The sequence below is a fragment of the Anopheles funestus genome, chromosome 2RL, assembly GCF_943734845.2.
Source record: "Anopheles funestus chromosome 2RL, idAnoFuneDA-416_04, whole genome shotgun sequence".
Classification (NCBI taxonomy): Eukaryota; Metazoa; Arthropoda; class Insecta; order Diptera; family Culicidae; genus Anopheles; species Anopheles funestus.
In genome coordinates, this window is record NC_064598.1 from 66559946 (window position 1) to 66583339 (window position 23394).

The 23394-nt window shown below is 40.2% G+C and overlaps 2 protein-coding genes across 3 annotated transcripts in view; one reads left to right on the plus strand and one right to left on the minus strand.

The window, feature by feature from the left end:
- Positions 1 to 21935, plus strand: part of LOC125763756 (uncharacterized) — a 28367-nt gene extending 6432 nt beyond the window's left edge. For both annotated transcript variants that reach the window (XM_049427205.1, XM_049427204.1), the window contains exons 3-7: positions 10264 to 12516; positions 13178 to 13463; positions 13539 to 13679; positions 13806 to 14028; positions 17390 to 21935. In XM_049427205.1, coding sequence (XP_049283162.1) covers positions 10376 to 12516; positions 13178 to 13463; positions 13539 to 13679; positions 13806 to 14028; positions 17390 to 19590 — 4992 coding nt within the window. In that variant the 5' untranslated portion in view covers positions 10264 to 10375 and the 3' untranslated portion in view covers positions 19591 to 21935. The remainder of the gene's footprint in view (positions 1 to 10263; positions 12517 to 13177; positions 13464 to 13538; positions 13680 to 13805; positions 14029 to 17389) is intronic.
- An 82-nt stretch (positions 21936 to 22017) lies between these two features.
- Positions 22018 to 22959, minus strand: LOC125763764 (transcription initiation factor TFIID subunit 10-like). Its single transcript, XM_049427223.1, has 3 exons — positions 22714 to 22959; positions 22535 to 22599; positions 22018 to 22454 (listed from the first exon to the last, which is right to left on the minus strand). Exons 1-3 carry the CDS (start codon positions 22834 to 22836, stop codon positions 22223 to 22225), a joined length of 420 nt encoding a protein of 139 aa, XP_049283180.1. The 5' UTR covers positions 22837 to 22959; the 3' UTR covers positions 22018 to 22222.
- Between the last annotated feature and the right edge of the window lie 435 nt (positions 22960 to 23394).

Sequence of the window (23394 nt, forward strand, 5' to 3'; positions counted from 1 at the left end):
AGCAAAGCAAAGCAACATAAATCTGGTAGAAATGTTTTCACTTTCAACCCCCGCGGGACCACAGGGCGGAAAACAAAGTCGAATGCAGCAGTGGCGTCTTCACTTGATTAATCACAGACTACAAAAGGGTTCATAAAGCAAAACACAAAAAACAAAAGTACAGTATATCCGCCCTTCGGTGGATGCCGCGTGGATGCGAGCAATTTTATGTTTTCTAAAACCACAGCAACAAAGCAAACTGCACCGAGGCACGAAGTAAGCAGTTTCGAGGGCAGAGGAAGTGGGCGAGAGTCTTTATGACCGGTACCGGAAGTCGCCAGTGTTGGAAAATGCAAGGCTATTGCGAATGTGTGATGATATTATCAATGCGAGTGAGATAGCTGCCGTGAGCAGTTTTTGTTACTTTGAATGACTTTGTTTGTCCACAGCGCAGTTGTGCGACATTCGAGACGAGTGTGTACTGCATGGAGAGCTCTCCAACGAAATGCATCGAATCATCTAATTTGTAATGAATTGATTGGCTGAAGAGTACAGCTCTGGGATGTTTCGTTTTACTTATTTTTGAATTCTCTTTTTAGATGCTTTTTCCCTGCTCATTGTTCCTGATTCCGATGCTAAGAGCGAGCGAGAGAGCGAGCCGGTGCCGGCCGGTCCTTTAGCCTTTTGGGGTTTGGTCGATTTCGGCATGACATGTAATGAAAACGTCATATTTTCCTTGCAGTATGCTCCCCCCACCGGCAAGGGAGTTTTTCAGGTGGACCAAATAAAAATAACTATTATACCCGGTGAGAAGCACACACTTCTAAGAGTCTGTGTGTATATATGGACGTTTACCGCGATGTGAAGCTGATGGGAATGTTGTTTATTTTGGTAGTTTGTTTATTTGCCCTTTCTAACACTCTAACTTTACAATCTTCTCTCCGCACACTGGGTGGGAATGTCACCCGTCATGTATCGTATACCACCCGGATCGACTCATACATAGCTCGTCCCCGGCACAAACCACAATAATAATAATAATAAAGCGACGCATCACGTACCGACCGTAGTCATGTGTCGTTTTGCGTTCGCTACTGCCAACTGATGCGTTGTACGGAGAGCAAAGTGCGTGTTTCAGTTGCGTTACGTGCCATTTTAATTACGCTCGTGTGTCGCGTTAAACCGTTGGCGCAGTGGAGCGAGTTTATGAAGTCTAGTCTAGAACCGTCTCTAGCGTGGTATTTGACCATTTGCCTTAGGTTTGATACTCTGGGGTCAAAATTCATTTTGCGTGTTTTCGGTACCGGTGTGCAAAATTAGTTAAACTGCTTCATAAAGATAGTTCCTTTTCTTTCCTCGATCTACACGTGGAAATTCATGAAAAATTATCCAACTCAATCCGTACAATGCGTATGCTTTGTGTGAAATGGGAACACTCGTCATAATAATCATGATTATTAGGCAATTTGAGGTGTTAGCTTAAATTATGCACGAGGATGTTATCATCCCCCTTTTTTCTTTCCATTCACTGTGTAGGTTGAAGGTTGTGAAATATAAAAGTAGGACGCCACAAATTAAATCGACAACAATGATAACCTTGTAGTAAGAAGATGGAGCATTATTAATTTTTTATCTCCATGCAACTATGAAAAGTCTCTCGAACGATGGTGAAATGGTAAAAGTGTAGCATATGTGTTCTATTAGTCAAAATAAAATTTTACAAACAATTGCTAAACTCGACAAGAAAAACTCGAATGAAATTATTTTCTTTTATGACTTTATAGTGTTTTATATGAGATAATATTTGTTTTCCAACTTTTACTGCTAACCGCAACGATACAAACGAAAAACAGTGTTTATGACAAGGGCACTACAATAAAATTTGAAGACGTGGCTGTGAATAAATGAACGACGGATTGGGACCAGTTTGGTTTAGCTGCAGCGAAAGGTTCGAGATGTTTTACCTTTACAGCGTTAACAGCAGTATCTGATTTCACAACTCGCACTGGATCAATCTCCGGGCAGCTTATCCGTTCTTGAAAGGTGTCATTTTTATCATGCTGATAAAATGTGTTCTCCGCTTGAGAGCTTTCGAGCTATTTGACGAGCGATATTTATAAGTGAGACTGGCATAAAAATAGAGCAATGTTTGTTACGAAACGATTCTAACTTTCCTATTTGTTGACTGCTTTTGGAGCCATATTTGTAAGCGTTGCGCTAGATTATTAAAACATTTTACATCAAGCTCTTTCGAGTGTATATTGTATTTATACGTTATTGATGTATTTTAACAGTGAAAAACAAGTGTGCAGAAGTAGCTCTTTTTTATTCCACAAAACTTTTAAATGCTTTTCCGTAAATAAAGGATGTTTGTGTTGCCGGTCGTCAGAGAAAGAATCTATTTTCAGTCACTCAACATCAGTAAAAGCTTTTACATCAATGTTATTTTGTTGTTAGACTGTCGTCCACATTTTACGGGTCCATGATGTTGCAAACGAAACGTGACATAATTTTATGACCGTAGGTGGTTGTGATATTGTTACAATTTTAATTTAAAAAGTGAGCTGTAGAAATTTGTTAAACTATTTTAGACACCATAAATTATTAATATGATAAAACTGCCAAAATTACATATCGATACAAAATGTTATTAAACTTATTGAACAAAAAAAGACATTTTCATTGATCAAAATTTAATTCATCGAATTAGTTTTGACCCTAAACAGTAATATTAGAGCATTAACTCAAAAAAAAAAAACAAATTTAACTATAGAATAATGGAACCTTTTTCTTATTTTCAAATCCAGAACAATTTACTTTACATTTTTAATTAATTTTTAATTTTCGCTTAAAAAGATGTTTTGCAATGGTGGTAGGATAGGATAAATGGTTTGATATCGTGGTATCAGCATCAACATAAACGCTAATTAACATTGACTAGGTGTTAATTGCCATGGAGCATCATCATCATAGCTATCATGCAGCATAACTGATAACCATCAATTAGTAACACAAATCATCATAACGCTATTGTATTTATAATAATTATACCTGGTTTACAATTCACCTTGATAATATCGTTTTGAATACTATTGAAAGGTAACATGCACTTCTTGTTATGGTCTTGTTGTGGGAAAATGTAGCTCATTGTCCTGTTATCATTTCATTAATGATTCTGTTGAATTATTATTATCGTTTGCTATGAATCTCGATGTATGCACTACACACGAACCTGTGTGTTACGATACGATTTTTTTGCGGAATGCTTTCCTTTTTGTTTAATATCTTAAATAACATGTACATTAAAAATATCATTCATTATTTAATTGTTTATGAATAAATGATATTTTTTTTAATTTACGGATGACGGCTTGTTCATGTTTAATTTTTTGTTCTTTTTTTTAAATAGGTAGTTAGTCAGAAAAAAGCATTTGCGTTTGTAGATGAATCTTAAACAACAATAAAATGTGTACATCCATAGCATTCCTTTAGTTTATTAATGGTGAAAACATTTGAAATTAAAGGGAAAGAATTCGAGCAGAGTAAGAATGTACAATTCATCGTCGTTCTGGTGAACAATTTCCTGTAGCTCATATTGAATGCTTTCGTGTGAATTATACACCTGTTCATACACTTTTTTCATGGTCATGGGAACTATTGAAGCTTTGAAACGTTTGCTGCCAATATTGTTGCTTCTCGAAGCAAAAAGATTTCATCCTGTTTCGGGATTGTAGTTCCTTCCCCGGTACACATTGCTCAGTAACAACGGGTGCTTTTCCTATTTTTCGCATTACTTTTGCTGCACGTGGCTGAAGAAAAGGGGAAAAAAAACATTCCACCATGAAACGTTGCAAATCGGTTTGTTCGGTGGAACCTGCGGTCATGGTTGCTGCTGCTAATGCAGTGCACACCAATACGGTGAACCGAAGGGCACGCTTTGCTGACTTTAAACACCCACGCGCCCAAAACCGTGGTAGTAAGCGGGTGGGATGATGGGAAATAGAATCATGCGCACTATCGAATTATGGAGGCGCCTGGTCTTTTACGATAAAAAGGAATGATAGCTTTTTCTTGCCTGGCGTTCGAGTGTATACCAAGTATGACCACATTCCACACTGCACTAACACATCCACGTAACGAAAGCACATTCTAGATCAATCTAAACATGTTTCTTTTTCTGCAAAAAAAGCGTTTGTCGACACACACACACTGCACAGGGCGAGGAAGTGTCTTAGGCGGCTTTTGTATTTTAAGGGTCATGGTTAAGGCTATTCCCAGTGCTTATGCTCTCTCCTGGTTTAAAGAACGTTCTCTAGGAAGAAGCAACAAAAAAAAAACAGAAAAAAACAAATTTCATGGTCATGTTTTCGTTTACATCATATGATAGGTTCCGGGGGTGCCGGTTTTCTTATTTCCGCTATGTTTACGTTTGAAGTGTTTCTTGCATAGAAAATAATCGCTATTTTGCATAAGAACTGTAGCTAGCTTTAGGTTTAATCAATCACCCTTCGTTACTATTCTTTGCCGTACCAACGCATAACTTCCGTTACGTTCGAAAGCGTATTTTTATGGTTCCGGTTAATCAATCATTCGGTAAATGAAACCTTATTGAACATTAAAATCGATACTGAGGGAAGGACACTTTTGAAACCCGATGCCAAAGTATAATCTCGACTAATGAAACCCAACTAATGGTGTTAGCAATTTCGCATCTTATTATTTGATTAGATTATGCCATCCACTTAAGTTGATGATAGGAAAGTATCTACGTTTCATTGTTGCTGATTAAAATATGAAATGGATGTATGCACAGCAATTTTTACAATTGTATCATTCTCTGGTCTAATATTTTTAAGTTTATTTAGTTACTCGTTAATTACAAGTTTGAGTTTATATTTAACGTAAAGATGTATTTGGAATGGATTAATCGAATGGAAATTAAATTAAATTAAAATTTATATTGTTTCAGATTAATTTAAAATCCAAAAATATCCTTACGCATGTATTTGTTATTATTTATATTACTCATGTAAGGTAATATAAAAAGAAAATCTATTTACATTAAACATAGATTTTATATTGCTTCAAAAGTGAAATAAAAACTAAGTAGATACATTGTTTAGTTGGTGAAACGTACTAGAAAAAAATGGCAAATTGATTCCGGAACTAAAGTTGAAGGATACTATATTTAATTAAAAGCTAAGACTTCAACCTTCATGAGCCAGCATGGCGCGAATCATTTCGCGAAAAAACCATTGAGAGAAAACCTCGTAAAAAGTGGCCATTGAGAGAGGCTGCTGTCCTTATTTATCAGAATACATTTTCTTATCCTGATTGCGCAGATTCTTTCGCGGAAGTCATTCTATTGCCTTTCGCATCCAGCTGCTGCTACGTGACTTGCTCGTCGTGCAGATGGGGACGCCTGGTACCTGATGCACATTTGGCGGAATGTATCCGTGTTGCAATCTATTGAATGATTTCCGTTCATTATTCTCGATACATGTTCGTTCCGGTTGGCGGTAATTGCAACGATGGTTTCGGTAGCACATCCGGATATGTTTATTTTAATTGAATATATTTGCAAGGAAATTAATTTTGTGTGTCATATGATATAATTCTCTAGCGTGTGTAGGGGAAATGGTTGAGAAAAAGCAGTAGTTAGAACATTCGTTCACGTTAATGTTGTTTATTTTTTATAATAAGAAAATTCACAATTTCATTTTTTGCTGCACGTTGGCTGTGTGGACAATAGATAATGTAAATGAAAGAACATCTCTTTTATGTTGCTTTTATTATTTTATTTGTTTCTTATATCAGTCTTTGTGACACTTACGAGCCAATTAAGCGGAATAAAGCTTAGTTTTACTGTAGAATAATCAACGATGTAAAACGGATGCAAAGTTCATACCACTGACAATGTTCTTTCTGTTGATTTTTTATCCCTATGTTCCTCTTCATTATTGGAAAACACTGTTTTATAATACTTATCACCCTACGACGTACGGCCGTTCTAACAAAAAATGCTTCATTTATGAGCTTACAAAACGCTAGTCTCATGTAGCAAATTACATAATATTTGACCTTTGTGTGTGACGTGCTTATTAACCATAATGACATAATGATGAAAAAGTTTAGCGTAACTTCATGCATTGTTTTTTATTGTTGTTTTAGGTATTTAATTTTTTTTTATTTGTATTTCTTATCTCAATATCAAGCTTTAAATTAAATTAATTTTTCACGAACAATTTATTAACATCCATTTAACAAACCAACAATTCAATTCATCCCTTATTTGCAGTTCTAGTTAAAAACGATTGTACCCTGTTGTCAGTTACCGCAATTTTGCAATCAATCGTGTGAAATATTGCCTAGCCGACAATGTAGGTATATCAGTCAACAAAATTCCCAACTCTCGGGAGCATTAGAAGCCGATAACATAGAAAAGGATTAAAAACAATTTTCTAAGGTTTCCATTGTGTTTGTATTGAACATTGATGAAGAGACTGACGTTTTTCAGTGTATGCTATAGATTGAACGATACATGAATATACGCTACCATGTCTTTGTTATACGATGTCACACATTTCAATAAAAGCAATTATTTAAATTTACTTCAATATTTCCAATGCATGTAATTGTTGTCTTATTCTTATCACAAGTTTAAAACGACGATTAATCCTATTTTTTGTATATATTTGCATAAACTTTATGGTAAAAAAATTCTTCTTTCAATTAAGTATTTGTATTTTGTATTGATTAAAACATACTGCAATGAATTTACTTTCATGTAGGTCATTTGAAATTAGTATTGTACATCAAATACCAGAGATACTCATGGGAATATTAGTGATCGATATCTATGCGGTGTGTTGTGCCTAACATACATCATCATCATTGGCCCACCCAACATCCTTTTTGTGTGGTTTAACCACTTCCTGTGTTACTTCCTTTGATGGTATATGCAATGTAAAGTAAAAAAATTGATTATAATATGAATTCTTTTGTAATGTATGAACTTCAATTACGACATGAAATGCGTGTTACAAAAAATCGAAGAATTTTCGTTGTTATTTTCGAACAAATCAACTACTATTGCTATTGTGTTATCATGTTTATTATCAGGACTTTTAAAATTTTGGTTTTAGCACTAGTTAGTAGATAAAAAATAATAAACGTAGTAATCCATTTCTGAAACTATTGATTAGAGTTACACCAGTCGTAAAATAATATACATTGTGTAATGTCAACTATAGACAAAATGTACTAAAAAAATGTATATTAAAATTTTGGTGAAACATCTCCAACATGAAAAGAAATTGTGAAACCAAAAAAAATGTACCATCACAAACGTTTTTTTTTATTGTCGACGAATTCATGCGCAGCTTTTATGACGTGATCGCAAAAGTCCAGAATTGTCCCGTAATAAATCGAATTCGTTGAATTGTTTATTACACTGCCACAAAGGAAATGTTTACAGTATGCCACACAGCTATTAGTATCCAACCGTAGTCTGTTTCATTTGAATTATCAATATGCAAATGTCCGCACAGCATAAAAGCATTATTTGAAGGAAAAATAAATCATCATCATATGGCGTGGGAAATGGCGTTGTTACGTTTTCCGAATTCAGTGTAGTGAATTCGTCTAGATTCAATATTTATATTTAACACCCACCATTACTGCCTAATGCCGTGAATGCCATTGGTTTATTTATTGCTTCACACCAGAACACATATAAACTGTTGATACAAAATTTCCAACATGGGCCAACATGCTGTTTCTTGTTGCAACATTCTGTCAAATGATCTTCAGTCCATGAACATAGGAATTGCTAAATGACAAATTGAATTCTACTCAAATCAAATTAATGTACGTCTGCTGTTGTCCAGAACCATTAATGATCCCATCGTGAGCGTTTTCATTCGATTTAGGTGATTGTTTTTTTCTTCCCTCTTCAACAAAGTTGCCACTATTTGGCGGCTCACCGACCGCAGTAACAAATAAGGCGAAAAAAGAAATGTGTCTGCTACGTGTCACGGTGTCTATGGGGCTCTAAATGAACCGCAAAGTGTGATAACTTCACACCGAGCACCGGTGCACCGGTCGGTGTGTGATCTTTTCACCTTCGCTTGACTTTGTCCTGCGGCAACGGAGGCATGCCAAAAATCGATCGATCTCCTTTGCTTCCTTGTCATATGCGGGGCCGGTCCATTGAACCCGTAAGAACACGGTGTGTGCCAGAACCATATTCGCAACCGTATAGTTTGGCGTTGTGTCATCAGTTGTAGGTGAGAGAGGTGACACAGAATGAGGGAAGCATAAAATAAAGATGCTAACGAAGTGAAGTGGAAACCGAATTCGTCGGTGAATTTGCTGTAGCGAAAGCACCCGGAACAGATCCACCCGGAAGGGCCGGAACATCTTTCCTGCTTTGTATCCATTACCATTTATTCACTCATTTTTTTTCTCTCTCTCTCTTTCTCACTTCACCATCTCACAGCCGTGGGAATCGAATATGGCGAAATATTCTCGGTTTGTGTATTAAATTGAAATTCATTGCTTTCTCTGTCGGTTTCTGTGTTGCCGTAGGGGATCCTGCCCATGTTGGCATTGTTGACAATTTAAATGTTTTGGTCGTTTGTGAGACGGCCCTGTTCCAGTGGACGCGATATAGGGCTAGCGGTCCGCGGTGCGGTTAGCCATGACGGGATTGCTGGGAATGACGTTTGGCGATGGAATTTTATTAACCACGATCGGGGGACGATGTGACAGATGAACCAATTATATGCCAGCCATAAAATTGACACTAACCGGGTGTGTGATACGAGTGGAATTTTATTTGATTTTCCCGGGTCCTATGGGTTCCCGGTACGATTGAAATCTGTAACGCAGTTGTAGCGGGGAATTGTTATGCAACAGCTGCAGCTACAATGTTGGTACAATTGGACAATTTTTTGTGAGTAATTCACTGTAAAGTAATCCATAAAAAATGGGTTCATATTGGTACTACAGAATAATTCTCCGTTTTATTATTATCAAAAATGGTATAAAACCAATCAGTTAATATTGCATCATTTGTTACCATTTGTGAAGCTTAAACTATAATAGTATAAATTTAATATCACAAAACTGTAAAAATTATGTGTTTTGAGCCCTGTCCTGATTTTCCACAGCAGTGTCAAAGGTTTATTTTATGCAAAATGTTCTTCTGATGTTTGATAGCTCTGTTAGTGTGTTTGTCTTCCTACACTTACAGCAAAAAAAAGTGGCAGATTTAGCAAAAAAATGTATTTTATCGTTTAATTTTGCATATCTTGCCGTACACCGCGCAGTACGCTATACGTTGGCATTCATAAGAAAAAACATAATGGGAAATCGTCTAGTTTCATGTGGAGAATATGAAGCCAACGATGAAGATTTGTAAAAGAGTAAAGCTATTAAATGTTCCAACATATCCTTCTAACTTAACTCATTCTCATGCAAAGTACGATGGAGATCGTTTTAGCAAACCAACCTGCCCAATGCCCCCGATATGGAACGAACGTAAAATCCTAAACGTAAAAATGTTTGTTTGCTTTTCAACGACGAGGACCAACGTGGCGCGCTTGAATACTAATGTGTAGAGTGTTTTTCTGACATGACTGCCCTGTGGGTGTGGATTTTTTTTTGAGGCACAAAGATATATTTGTTGTGGCAAACATCCTTTTGTGCGTGTTGGGGAAAAAAAACAAATCCATTTCGTTATGCGCAGCATTGCATGCGACAAAAAGTGTTGTTTTGTTTAGACGATTAGGACATGGTTCACGAAAAAGAAAATGTGCGTGAGCTGCATTTCTAAATATGGGTAATGTTTTGTGTGTTTAAAATAATATATAAAAATAATGTTTGGTATAAGACATGCAGCTTTAAAATGGTGTATAATGATACACCTTTTGATAGTTAAGTCGCTAAGATGTTCAGAGTTTATAACAGAAATTCTTAATGCATTTATATCATTTGTCATCTAATGTATTACTCTTTTATGTTTGATTTACAACTAAATAAATTGGCCGATTACACCCGGGATAAGGCCCCCTTTTACCAGTGTACGGAGAAGGAAATGCTTCCCAATCAAAGTGAATTGTGTTCTAGTTTAAGTCTCCAATTATGAACAAAAATAAATAAAATAATAAATTTTTTAAATAAGAAAAAAATCGTAATCGTGATAACTATAAATTTAATTTAAAAATATAAAATAATTTATTGTTTTAACACTATTCATCCTTTTCTACCCTCTTTTTGCAGGCAGAGTTTAAAAGATGCCTAAGCGGTTTCTGGTAGTTCAATGGAATCAACGACTTACGAGTAATCTGCACGACAGCGATTCCTACTGCAAATTATTGCCACTACAGTCAAGATGCATCTGCATACGCAAGTCGTCTTGATATTAACCCAGCTGTTCCTCATTGTACGCGTGACGGATCAGACAAAATGTGCCCTAACGTCTTCGTACGGTACCGTCTCGGTGAGCTATTTCGCGACGTTACCGTCCGCGCTAGAAACGGACGCCGACGACATAGACGTCGATGCCGACGTTGGTCGCCACCGGATCGACCTGACACCGCTGGTACCGACGGCGGACTCGCCGCCGCCTCAATCCGACTATCCAACCTACAATGATGACACTGAAGATGTAAATAGCTTTCTGAAGGTGTTGAGCTGTTCCGATACGAGCTTGCGGGCCGTGAACGAGGAGTATCTACGGCCGGTCGACTCGTACAAGGGCATACTGCTGGAGCGGGTGCCGGTACAGAACCCGACCGCTGACCATTTGGCGCTGAAGAACGAGAACTATCTGGAGATAGTGCGCTGGCGCGACAGTAATGTAACCGAGCAGCAGGTGGCCTTGACATTTGCCCGGGACGAGCGGAAGTTCAGCAACCTACTGATACTAGACCTAAGCGCAAACTTACTTAGCACGATGAGGAGAGATTATTTTAGCAGACTGGAGCGGCTAAAGCTGCTGCAGCTATCCGCGAATCAATTACACAATCTTCCGAGTGATATTTTTAATGATCTGTCGAACCTGGTCGAGCTGGACCTGCACGGCAATCGACTGAGTGAGCTGCCACTGAACCTGTTCCGGCCGCTCGGTAAGCTGCGGGTGCTGAATCTCGCGAACAATACGATCCATGATCTTCCGCGTAACAGTTTTGCCGGGCTGGGCAACCTGACCGAACTGCATCTGGCGCACAACCGGCTGTACGTGGTACCGTTCCAGGTGTTCAAAGAGCTGCGTTCACTCGAAGTGCTCGACCTGTCGAGCAACATGCTCGTCTCGTTTCTGGACAACTTTTTCCTGCTCAACAAGCAGCTGCGTGTGCTGCGACTGAACGGTAACATCATCGAAAAGATCTCCAAGAACGCACTGTACGGGTTGCGACGGTTGCAATCGTTCGATCTATCCAGCAATAAGCTGGTGTTTATCGATCGCAACGCGTTCGATACGCTGGACGAGCTGCGCTATCTCAATATAAATCAAAACCAAATCTACATCCTGCCGTCGACCGTGTTTTCGGCGCTCCGTTCGCTCCGGTCGCTGGATTTGAGCAACAACCTGATGCGTTCGCTGCCGAACTCGATCCTCGCAAGCCAACGCAGCCTGGTACGATTGCACCTGGATGCGACCAACCTGGAATCGCTCAGCAACTGGGTGTCCCGTAACAACCACACGGTGAACAAGGAAGTCTTGCGTAACTTACGCTATTTATCCATACGTAACAACACCCGACTGAAGGAGATCGAACCATGCGTATTCCGCAATGTGCCGAACCTGGAAACGTTACTCCTGTCGAACAATAGACTGACAAGCCTGCCGAAGGAAATTGGAGAGTTGCGCAGGTTGCGCTACCTAGACGTCGGCAGTAACGACATCATGTACATCCCGGAGCAAATTCGTACACTCCACGAGCTGCAGTATGCGAATTTCCTCGACAACGATTACGGTTGTGATTGCCACATGTACTGGATTCTGAGCTGGATTGATGAACTGCAGGCGGAGAACAATACGCAGAAGATTTACGATCTGTTGCGCCTGTCCGAACTGAAGTGTCGCAACGGGTATCCGGGTGATATCGTGCGCGTACTGCAGCACATAAGCTGCTTCAAGCCGGAGCTGCTGCAGGCATCAGACAGTAGGATGCATCTGCTCAAGTCGGACGCCGTACTCGAGTGCGTATTTACCGGAAATCCACCGCCGGACATAATTTGGATAACGCCTAAGAACGAGATCTTGCGCCACAGCCAAGAACAGGATCAAAAATCACTGTTGTTCGATTCAGACGACGATTCTGGCAATGGTGGGGGTAGCCGAAAGTATCAGCAAGCAGTCGAATTTCAGATGCTTCAGATGGACAACGTGACGGGCGATGGACTGCACGAAGGGATAACGCTGCTAGAGAATGGCTTCCTACGGATTCATAACATTTCCAGGCGCGATAGTGGGCTGTACACGTGCTACGCTATTAATATCATGGGCAATGCAACGGCCGACATTCGGTAAGTTTTTTTTATCGTTTGATCGTTACTTTATTTCACAATCTGTAAATTACATCATCGTTGCTGTTACATACATGATTCAGCAAACATTTAGCATCCAAATTTAAGATCTCTTCAATTTATTATTCAAAAACAAAATGAAACCTTGAATTTTTTAAAACTGTCTTGCTTCTTGAAAGCCCTTTATATCATAATCAAATTCCCTTTTTCTAAAGGGGACGTTCGATCAGCTGATGGAAATCGATTATGCTTTTGCAGGTTTTCTTCACATCCCTTCTCTGATCCACTCCACTGTACCGTGTGAAAGATATGTAGAGCGTTTGCAAGAATTTTATCGATAGTCAGCATTCTCAATTTGACTTTGATTTTTGCTATCGTGAAAATGAATAATTCACATCTACTACGGCACATTGGAACGAATGAAAAGGATATCGATTCATTAGACGCTATCGTGCTCGTATATCGGGGGGAACATGTTAGGTTTGCAACTGTAAAAAAGTCTAAGAAGGTTGATTATTCGTGCACCAGTGGCCTTGGCATGGTATTTTTGCGTGTGTTCGATAAATGTAATAAATTGCTTTTTTTTTGCTTTCTCACACTCTCTTTCTCTTTTCCACATGTAAACATCTATGTCTTCCGGAACGATGGATGCTATTTTTAGTCTCTACATCGATCCAATCGTGTTCTATCGTGTCAAGATAGGTAGCATCATTACCGGTGCAATCTCGGCGGCTGCCTTCCTTGCACTGACGCTGATCTTCCAGGGCATTCGACGCATTTTCATACGCTTCCGCATCATCGATCTTATCTGTCAGAACTGCTGCAGTTACTGCTACAAAAACGATAAGACATCCTCAAAGGCGCGTCAGATATACGCCATGCTCGATAACATCGAACACTACAAAAGCCAGCAGTTGGAACGTTTACGTGATAACTACACGCAACAGGTACCGTACAGACATCAAGATGCACAAGAAAATGGTCGTTGTTTATTGTTTATTTTGATTTTTTTTCGGGTTTAGGTTCATCGCATTAAGGATAACTGTGCACAGCAAGTCGATTGGATACAGGGCAGCTACTCGACACAGGCGAAACATTTGCGGGAAATTCGTGACATTGGAACACACCATCTGACTACCCTTCGCGATCAGTACTACGATCAGGTAAGTGGGCAATTGGTTCCAAATTGTGCTTCTAGAAAAGGCTGCCCATCTTATTTGGAGTGCTAGAACTGCATCATTAATTTCGGCCGGACCCCTTTTCGCGCTCATTATGTATTCCGCACACAGGTACGGCGTGTACGTGACTATTCTACCGGTCAGCTGACCTGGGTACGGGAGAACTACGTGTTCCAGCGTAACAAGATCCGAAAGTTCAGTGCTCACCAGGCGCTTCGATTGCGCGAAGGTTACAAGTACCAGCAGCAAACGCTCAACAAGGTGCTGGAAAATTTGCCCAGCTTCTACTTCGAGAACTGCCGTGGACGCAACGAAGAGGATGAAGATTTCGATGGTGAGTATTTAGCGGCGCTTTACACTCCACCAGAGCTTGCCCCCGTGCAAGTTCTCTGTGGTGGTGTATCTTTTAATCGGAAGAGCAGAAGCTAGGAGTAGAAGCTTTTAAGGTTGTACTGTAGTTAGTATTTTAACAACGCTTTTTTTACTAGCCGCAGCCTGTAGCTAGCGCACAACCACAGTGCCGTAGATAGAATTTGTTAGTAACATTATGTTCCCATTTATTAACCTTTACCCATTCCGACACGCTGCCATGCCCATTCGCGCTGAATGGAATGGTTTTTCTTTTGTTTTTTTTTCGTTTCTTTCTTTTTCTTTAACATACTGTGTGTGTACATCTTCGGCTCAATGTTGGTTGATTACTGATGGTCGATCGACAACCGTGTTGTAATGCCGGTTTTGTTGGTTGTACTGCTGCTATTACTGTTTTATATAATCGACATTATGTGACGTTTTGGACACGCAAAAACATAGATTCACGCTACGAACTGAGAAGAAATCATCAAATCACCAAGTTCTAGGACTAATTGTTCATTCACGATTAATGGTTCTAGGGTGGTTATTAAACACCCAAGAAGAAACTTTGCAGTTTCTAGCATAAGAAAAAAAATGTTTTCATTTCATATGAACAATCAATAATACCAGTAAACCAATTAAAAGAAAAACATACCAAGAACTAAATTGACACTAAAAAAAGATAACTGGCAAACTGTTTGCGATTCAAAACGCCCGTACATCCGATATCAGCAGCACAACCCAATACGACCCCCACAACACGAACGCGCATACATCCGACGAAACAACGTATCGGATCCGTCCACATCCCATCCGTTATCCACGTTCAAATAAGCCTACGTTGCTGGCTAATGGATTGTTATAAAGCAAAAGCCCGTTTTGCAAATGATTTATGGTAAAGTACGACGAACTATTTATTTTAAAATGCATTGTTTTTTACTATCATGTTGCATCTTTATATTTTTCGGGTCTTCAATTACTCTGGATATGTTGAACTGTCTGTCGAAGCCTGGATATTATAATATTTTGCTGTATGTGTGTGTGTGTCCAGTGTCCGATATTTTTCGTGTATAATTATCAAGCCATCTAACAAACGCTGGTGATGTGCTTTTATCACTGTGTGGTGCTTAGGATTTCCGGTGACGCAGGTCGTAACGCATGATGGAACTGTAAGATATTTCAGTATTGCTAAAAATCGCTTTATGAAAGCGATGATGTGTCATGGTTGTCTATAATCGTTATGTTTGCCAATGCTTTTACGCAATCGACCATGTACATTGCTCAATTACTTGTATTGTATGAATCATGTACCGTGAATCATGCCTTTCTAACAAAAGCTTTCATCTTTAATCAATCGTTGCTAACATTCCTACCACCGTACCTGTGTTTAAATGTGGTTCTCACAATGTACTAACCGATGCTATGGGCCCATTTGAAAGCAGGCCAAGGTACAGCTGTGAAATATGTTTCGCTTTCTGCTTCATTCATTCCATATATCCATGCTATTCGATACGACGGTTACAACCGTCGCAGGAAAAAGGACATACGACAGTGACGGGCCATTAGTTTATGTTTTGATAGCAAGAGAACGTATGTCCTTTTCGTGCATTATCCACCCAGCTACCACAAACCAAGCTACCAAGTGTACCTAAGAAACACATCGGAAGAGAAGCTTTTCCTCGCGGGTGCACAACCGTATGTGCTAGTGGCCATTATAAGCACATGTTTCCCATGGCTTGTATGAAAAGTTTTTCCGAGTCAATTTCCCCCTCGTGCCGGGTAAGCGTCGCGTTTATCCCAACGGTTTTGGACAGGTACTTGAAAGGCGTAATAAACAGCTCGATTACGAAAACAGAAACCATTAACCTTGACCCACGCCTCATCACTGTGTGCCGCGGTTGTGCGGACTGTCGTGAACGTCAAGCAACGTTAGTTAGTCGCACCAGCACACGATGCTTTCCCATCGTACCAGCTGCCCAGTTGTTTGTTGCCACAGGATAATAAAGAAAATTCAACGGGTTAAAGCTCACAAGCCGAACCGTTGCAGTAGCTGTAGGTGGGTGGCATTTGTTTCCTTCATTTCCTTCCCGTTGGCAATCAATACAGTTGGCTGCACACGGGGTTTCTGGTTGCGTTTCACTTCAATGCTCACTGGCTCTGCTCACATTCAGCAAAGGAGGGAAAAATCCTTGAACTTCTCACCGTCACTGACACAGCCACTAACCAGCTGATCTATCACCTGAAGGATAGCTGCCCCGGGCAGAACACCGGGAGCGCTTACACGAGATTTTTTGTTAGTTCTTTTCTTAGAGCATGATTTATTCAGTGCGCATAATATATTGTTCAATTAGTGTACATGTTTTTTAGTTATGGTTGTTATGTAGTTTGAGATTTATTATAGTTTCTGTAATATTTTATTAGAACTGCAACCTTTTCCGTAACGATTTGTTTTCACTGTTGGTCAGAGATGTATGTATAACAACAACAAAATGTGGCAGGTGAATAAATATACCTTTTGTCCATCTTTCGGACAGTTGTTAATTTGCTTACAGTAACAATGTGTTACATAGTGAACTTTTCATTCTATATCTGCAGAATTTTGTCAAACTTTCTGTATACAGAGAATTTTTTCTCTATTTTTTCCTCCTTTGTAACAGTATAATCGTACAGGTGTTGGATATTTAGACATAGTTTTACCGGTCGATTTTTACTTATTTTGTTCAAGTACATCTTAACTGCTTTCTTTCATTTAAATTTCAATTTTTCTAATGTGCTTGAACATTCCGTTATTAGAAGAAAACCGTCCCACATCTCTGCTATTTAATATACGTAATATACGTGAGATGCAAATTTCGTTTTTGTCATCATTTTCAAATGCTTTTAAACTGCCACACACAAACATTGTGAATTAGTAAACACTTGTAATAAATTTTACAATATCGTTAATTTAAATATTAGTGAGCACGCCAATAATCAGTTTATTTGCTAGTTGCATGCGGATTCTCCGTAACATATTTGCTTTAAATTGTAATATTACAAAAATAAACCCGATCTTTGCTATAAGTTAATGGTGGTTTAGCTCTCATGAAAACGAATTGAAACGTAAGATACATTGGTTTTGTTGGAGACGAAGTGCTCTGTAATGGTGTAGCAAACATGTAAAATAAATCATTTCATCAGCTCTATACTCCATAGCCCGGTCGCTGCTGATGAGTGTTCGGTGCAAGTAATCCAACGGCTTTACATACGATGATATTGTGGTGTAGTGCATAGTTCAGCCCAGAGACTAATTCGTATTCGTTGTTTTATCGCTCTTTCTTGTCTCATTTTTCTTTGTAACTCAGGATTTGAGGTGTATCTGAAGGCAAAGATCGAGAAGTTGTCGCAGATGGAAGGCAACGAAAATCCACCAACGAAGGTGTTAAGTTCCGACTACGCACTGAAGTATCTGGAAAACTTCTCCACCAAGAGCGTCGACGAAAGCAAGGCGTCCGTCTATTTCACGCCGAACGATGATGATCATGCCAGCCCGGAACCGCAGATTTCTCCCATCCACATCAACTACATTAATGGACGGCCCGTGCTGGAAGATGGTGAAGACGACGAGGAAGGAATGTCTGCCACAAAGCTGCACTTCGGTGCGGCATTGCTGGCAAGCGGAGATACACCGAAATCGTTTAAATCCATCATCGGTGGTAGTGGCTCGATCGGTGGTAGCGATATTCCATTGAAATCGATCATTAAACCAACCACAAGGTTTATGTACGACAAGCATCTGGGCAAGTATCGGCTTTGTCATCAGCAACCGAGCCGTTTAAGCGGTGGTTATGGCAATGACGACGATCTACCCGTTCCCGACATTGGTGCCGGAATGCTCGGAAGCCCTCTGCTGATGGATGTCGGTCCTGTGAAAGGCGGCGGGTACGATGGAGCTACGTCGCTGCGTTACAGCGATGCGCTAGATGGTGGAGGAGATTCAGCCGATGACGATCATCACAATTACAGCCTTAAAAACAATCGGAAACATCGACGCAAGAGGAAAATATTGCTGGGATGTAAGGCTGCACCGTTGAACGGTAATGGCAATGGCGGTGGTTGTGGATCAGGAAGCGGTGGATCCGGTTCAGCGAGTGCCTGCGAGTATGAGACGCTGCTTATGAAAAACTTGAGCCACGATCCGCGCGAATCACACTACAAAATCATTCACATCAACAAGCTAAACAATGGTGTGAGCAATAGCAATTATTTCGGTGGTATGTTGAGTTCTGCACCGTCGTGTGGTAGCGGCTGGATGGCTGGGCGAGCCGTTACCCGAAGGCATCACCGTCCGACGGCAGCCATGTCAGCAGCGGCAGCTGCCGCGGTCGCTACATCGTCACTCACGGGAGAGAACGATTATCACTATTCGCTGGAGGATATGATACAGGACAGCAATCAAAAGATACGGCAGTTGATCTACGACTCGAAGATTGACATAATGAATGAAGTGATCAACACGGGAGGTGGTGCTGCCGGTGGTAGCGGTGTAGAAACCGGACGGATGAGTGGTGGACGAGGACGTAACAGTGCCGGCAGTGGAAACAATAGCAAGAGCATCAACAATATCGATGGTGCAGGTAGTTCGGGTAGTGCAGGAGTCGCAAATGGTGTCGGCGGTCCGGCAGGAGCACAGAGCATGGTAGGGCTAGCGCACGGTGGCAACATTCCGATGAACGATGAGTATGATCTGTGCTGCAGCAGTAGCAGCAGCAGTCGTAATAACAGCTGCAGCACTAGCACCAATGCTAGTCGCGACAGCTACAAGCAGCCGCACCGTAACCCACATCAACGTCAGTCAACGCCGGCTGACACGATGGTAACGCTTGGACGATCGGCAGTCTCATCATCGGGATCACCGCCGACTGGTGCACCGACTACCGTTTCACTGGCAATGACACAAAACGGTAGTGCTGGCGGAAGCACGGCATCAAACCATCATCCGGTGAAGAAGATCCACAAGCTACACTTCGATTCCAGCACGAATCGCATCCAGCAGAGCACTAGCCTGCCGGAGATCTACTTCGATACGATGCCGCCGGGCACAGTCTCGCCGGTGTCTTCGGGCCGGATGAACGGGACAACCTCTATGGCCATGGAACCGGCAGCGGGAATGAATTCACCGAATCAGAGTGGTTCGACCATTTCATCCACTTTTTCCAGCGCGTCAGGATCAGTCGGTGGAAGACTGGAGGAACAACCCATGCCATCAGGCGGTTCGATCCAGCAGCAGCCAGCAAAAGTGCACGGTGGCAAACATGTGATTTTAGCAGTAGAAAACAAGGAAAGTGCCACCGGCGGTGGTACGGCGGTACCGAATAAAGGCTGGCAGCCGTGCACCACCAATAGCGAACCTAATGGCGGTGGTGGCAACTCTTCAAAGTCCTCGTCCCCATCACCGGCATCATCGTCCGTGTCCCCATCACCACCAGCGTCGCCTATCGAGTCAAATATCAATATTAATGATAATAGTAGTATTTGTAGCAGTACGAAAAGCAACAAGCATTAATAGTAGTAGCACGATCGTTGGCCTGCAAGGGAGAGGAGAACTTTCAAAGTGTGAATGTGGGTTTGTATGTACGCGCGTCCACACATATTTCATATCGCATCCAAGCAAGCGGCGGAAAGATGCGAAGTGCTGCAAACGCAACCATTTCCGATTGAATATTTGAATGGAGTCGCAAACAATATTCTCCCAAACCGTACCAAACATCAAATCGCTTGTAAAGGGGGAACCGCGAAAGGTACACATACCCTTTTGTGGCAACCATATTGATACGGCTGTACAGGAGAAAGGGCACTCCCAAACCTAGGCTGATTCAAATTGTCATGCCTACAGAAGGACCCGTTTGCTTGGATTGATAAAAGTTGAACCTAGCTACTCCAATCCCCTTCATGAGATTACATTATTGCTTGTACGGGGGTTTGTTGTTTGATGTATGTTCCGTGCGTGTGTTTTAGTGAAGAGAAAGAGAGAGAGAGAGAGAAAAAGAAATAAGAAGAGCGCTTTTATAAACAAAGGATAACATATTTTCAAGATGGCGCGCACTACTCACAAAAAACAAAGCAGAGTTTAAATGCTGATGAATCAGAGCAAACATGGAACGAAACAATACCAATTCCTTCAACCAGAATGTATTGTTGTGCTTTCCCTCCTTCGCCCCCCCAATGCCACAGACAGCAACATGCAAATACGAGTGTGGAAAGTGAAAGATAATACTATCATTATTACTATGATTATGATTCTATACATATACATACCTATATATATATATAAATATACATCTATATCTCTGTTTATAATAAACTAGGAAAAGAAGGGTAAAAACGGCACATCGGGTGCGTGCTGAAAGTGATAGAATTTCAAATGGGATCTGGGCTTACAAATAGTAGATTACAAATTACACCTTTACTGTATGGGATGGGGTAACGTGCACTGTAAGGTGTGGAAATGAAAAACAGGGAACGAAGGTAAGCGTACTAGGCGGAATCATGAAGTAGGGAAAAGATCGAACCGAAAGGCAAAACGGGAGAATGGATAGAAGAAAGCCACCACACAAGGATTAAGAAACAGGTAGAAAAACCAGAAGAGAAAAAAAAACCAGCAAGTATGTTGAGACATGTGTGTTACGTAAAACAGATATGTATTAGATCTTTTCATATTAATTAGAACTCATTTTTAGCACTCAGGCCGGCAGATACAGATGAAGGGAAGGCGTTGATGACGAGATGAAACAAATTACTACACAAATTGAAATTCAAATTCACGAATCTATCGGAAGATGCGTATACTTTATATATTACACTTCCTTTTGCTTCACAAAGATGGTAGCAGGCAAACGAAACTAATATTTAGCAACATCTGCGCTTCTCTGTAACGAAGGGAAAGGAAATCGGCTGGCAGAAAATGAAGCAGAAAGGCAACAAAAAAAAAAGGAAAAAGAGAAAAAAAATAGCACACAAAAGTTCAGCAGTCATTCTTGTCGAATATTATTTTACAAAAAGGAAGAAATGAATAGAACCTTGAATACCCGTAACACACCCCATGGGGTGCAGTGTTTAAATTTAACAAACAAAACGAAAAGAAACCATTTGTTAAAGAGAAAAAGTTTTAGAAGAAAATGAAGTCAATGTTGCTAATAGTTCATTAATACATATAACAGTGCACACAGAAAACAAACAGAACAGAAGAACAAACCAAAACACACTAAAACAAGTGATGATAAAATGTTGCATATGGAAAAACCAACATACGATAACTAACATGAAAAAAACATTAAACGAGAACACTAAAAAAACAAAAAGGACATTAAAGAACACACATACACACATCAGAATTTGCACTGTTGATGAGACTAGTATATGACCGTTATTAACTACCATTACTACTACTACTACTACTACTACTACTACTACCGAAACTACTTCACTGACTGTGAAAAATATGTTCGAAAATTATCATTACTGCTATTAATTTGCTGAACGCGCAAGTACATTCTTAATTCCTGGCTGGTTAAGAAAGCAAGCGCGGTTGAAAGGAAACAAACAAATAATACAAAAGAAAGTGAGCAAAGAAATGTGGGCAATGAAGAAACAAACGTGTACGGTATCAAAGTTGGACACATTTCAAACACTTGTAAAAGCAAACACCCATCTTACACACATACGAATAGGTGGAAAGGACAATGGAATAAAGTTGCAAGAAACTACAAAACGGAAAACGAGAGAAATAAATACAAAACTACAATTATGAAACAGAGCAAATGTTGATAAAACCGTCGCCCCCTCTCATACTGTAGCAAAGAGCAAAGAAAAACATGGGAAAAATATATCACGACATTTGAATAAACTCAATCAGACTGCCTTGCCTTTTTTGTTTGTTTGTTTGTTAAAAACAATTTCATCCTGCATTATTAATTATCACACAGTCGCGAGGTTCCGTTCTTTTATAATTGTAAGTTTATTTTCATAAATCTGAAAAGTGCGCGGAACTTGGTTTTGTCTTTCTTGGTACGGCGCTTGTTTAGTTAAATAGAACTGTCAAACAAACAAAAATACATCTCTCCATCCTTCTGAAGGACGACGATGACCAATACGTGTGTAGTTCTTCCACTTGGCCATAATGGACCTTTTCCTCCTTTCTAGACAAAATAGTGCGCCTTACGTACGGTAATACCGTAATCGTTCAGTGCCGGTTGCAAATCTTCCATCGTGAGCGTGTACTTCCGGTCCTTGGACGATTTCTGGTTCTGGTTCTTCGACGATCCATGTCCGGAGCTTGGGGCACTGTTTGTGCGCGTCTTGCAGTGCTGCAGCGCATCGTTCGCGACATCCGACACAAACTTTTGGGCCGCAATCGAAATCAGGCGAACACTGAAATACAGACAAACGAATGAAAAATTAACATTTCGTAAACTCTGACACAAAGAGAATGTACTGCACTTCAGACATACATTCGCGGATCCGCTCCCTCGAAACCGGCCGAATTCAGATAATAAGACGTTACTGCATCGGGTATCTGCAGGGGAAACGTAACAGAAAGGGACACGTTAATCAAAGCTGAGAATTGTTCACGCTTTAAGCATTTCTGCGACCATAACAGTGAACAACATGCCGTGCGTGACCATCTTACCGTCGGCGTATAGTCTTCCAGCTGCATCATAAAATCGCTCAAAATCTGTCCCTGTGTGCGATCTTCCACCATATCAGCCGTCTTCTTGGGTGCACCACGATGAATACCGAAATTATCACCCATTTTGATTGGAGTTGGTTGCCGAGGTTCTGTTGCGGTCTCAAATTTCACGCCAAATTTCTTGGCTAGCTCCAGCTCAGTGCAAGCAGCTTCAATTTGTGGGTAAATAAATTTACCGTCACGAAATGATTGCTATTGACAGTTTGACTTTTGGGAAGTGTTGCCAAATGTTCTGTCGCAACTAGAATTGGAAAAACAAAACATAATTTGTTTTATAAAATGTCCCTGTATCACGTAAAAAAAACTTGCATTGAAAGAAGATTAAGCTAATAATAATATAACAAATTAGTTGAATCAACTTACCCAAGTATTTCAACGAAATAAAGAAAAAACATGTTTTCGAGTAGTTGTTCGAGCACGCCATTAAATTCGAGTACCTTCAACAGTTTGCACAGTGGGAAATTTTAATGATTTATTTAAATTATGTTAACGGTTTTAATGATTTTTAATCCCATATTTTATGATAGAAATGAATGTGTCTTTGGTTGTTTTTGATTGTGAATCACGCACCAATTGACATCCAAGTAAATAAATCTCAGTTCGGAAACAAATCCCATACGG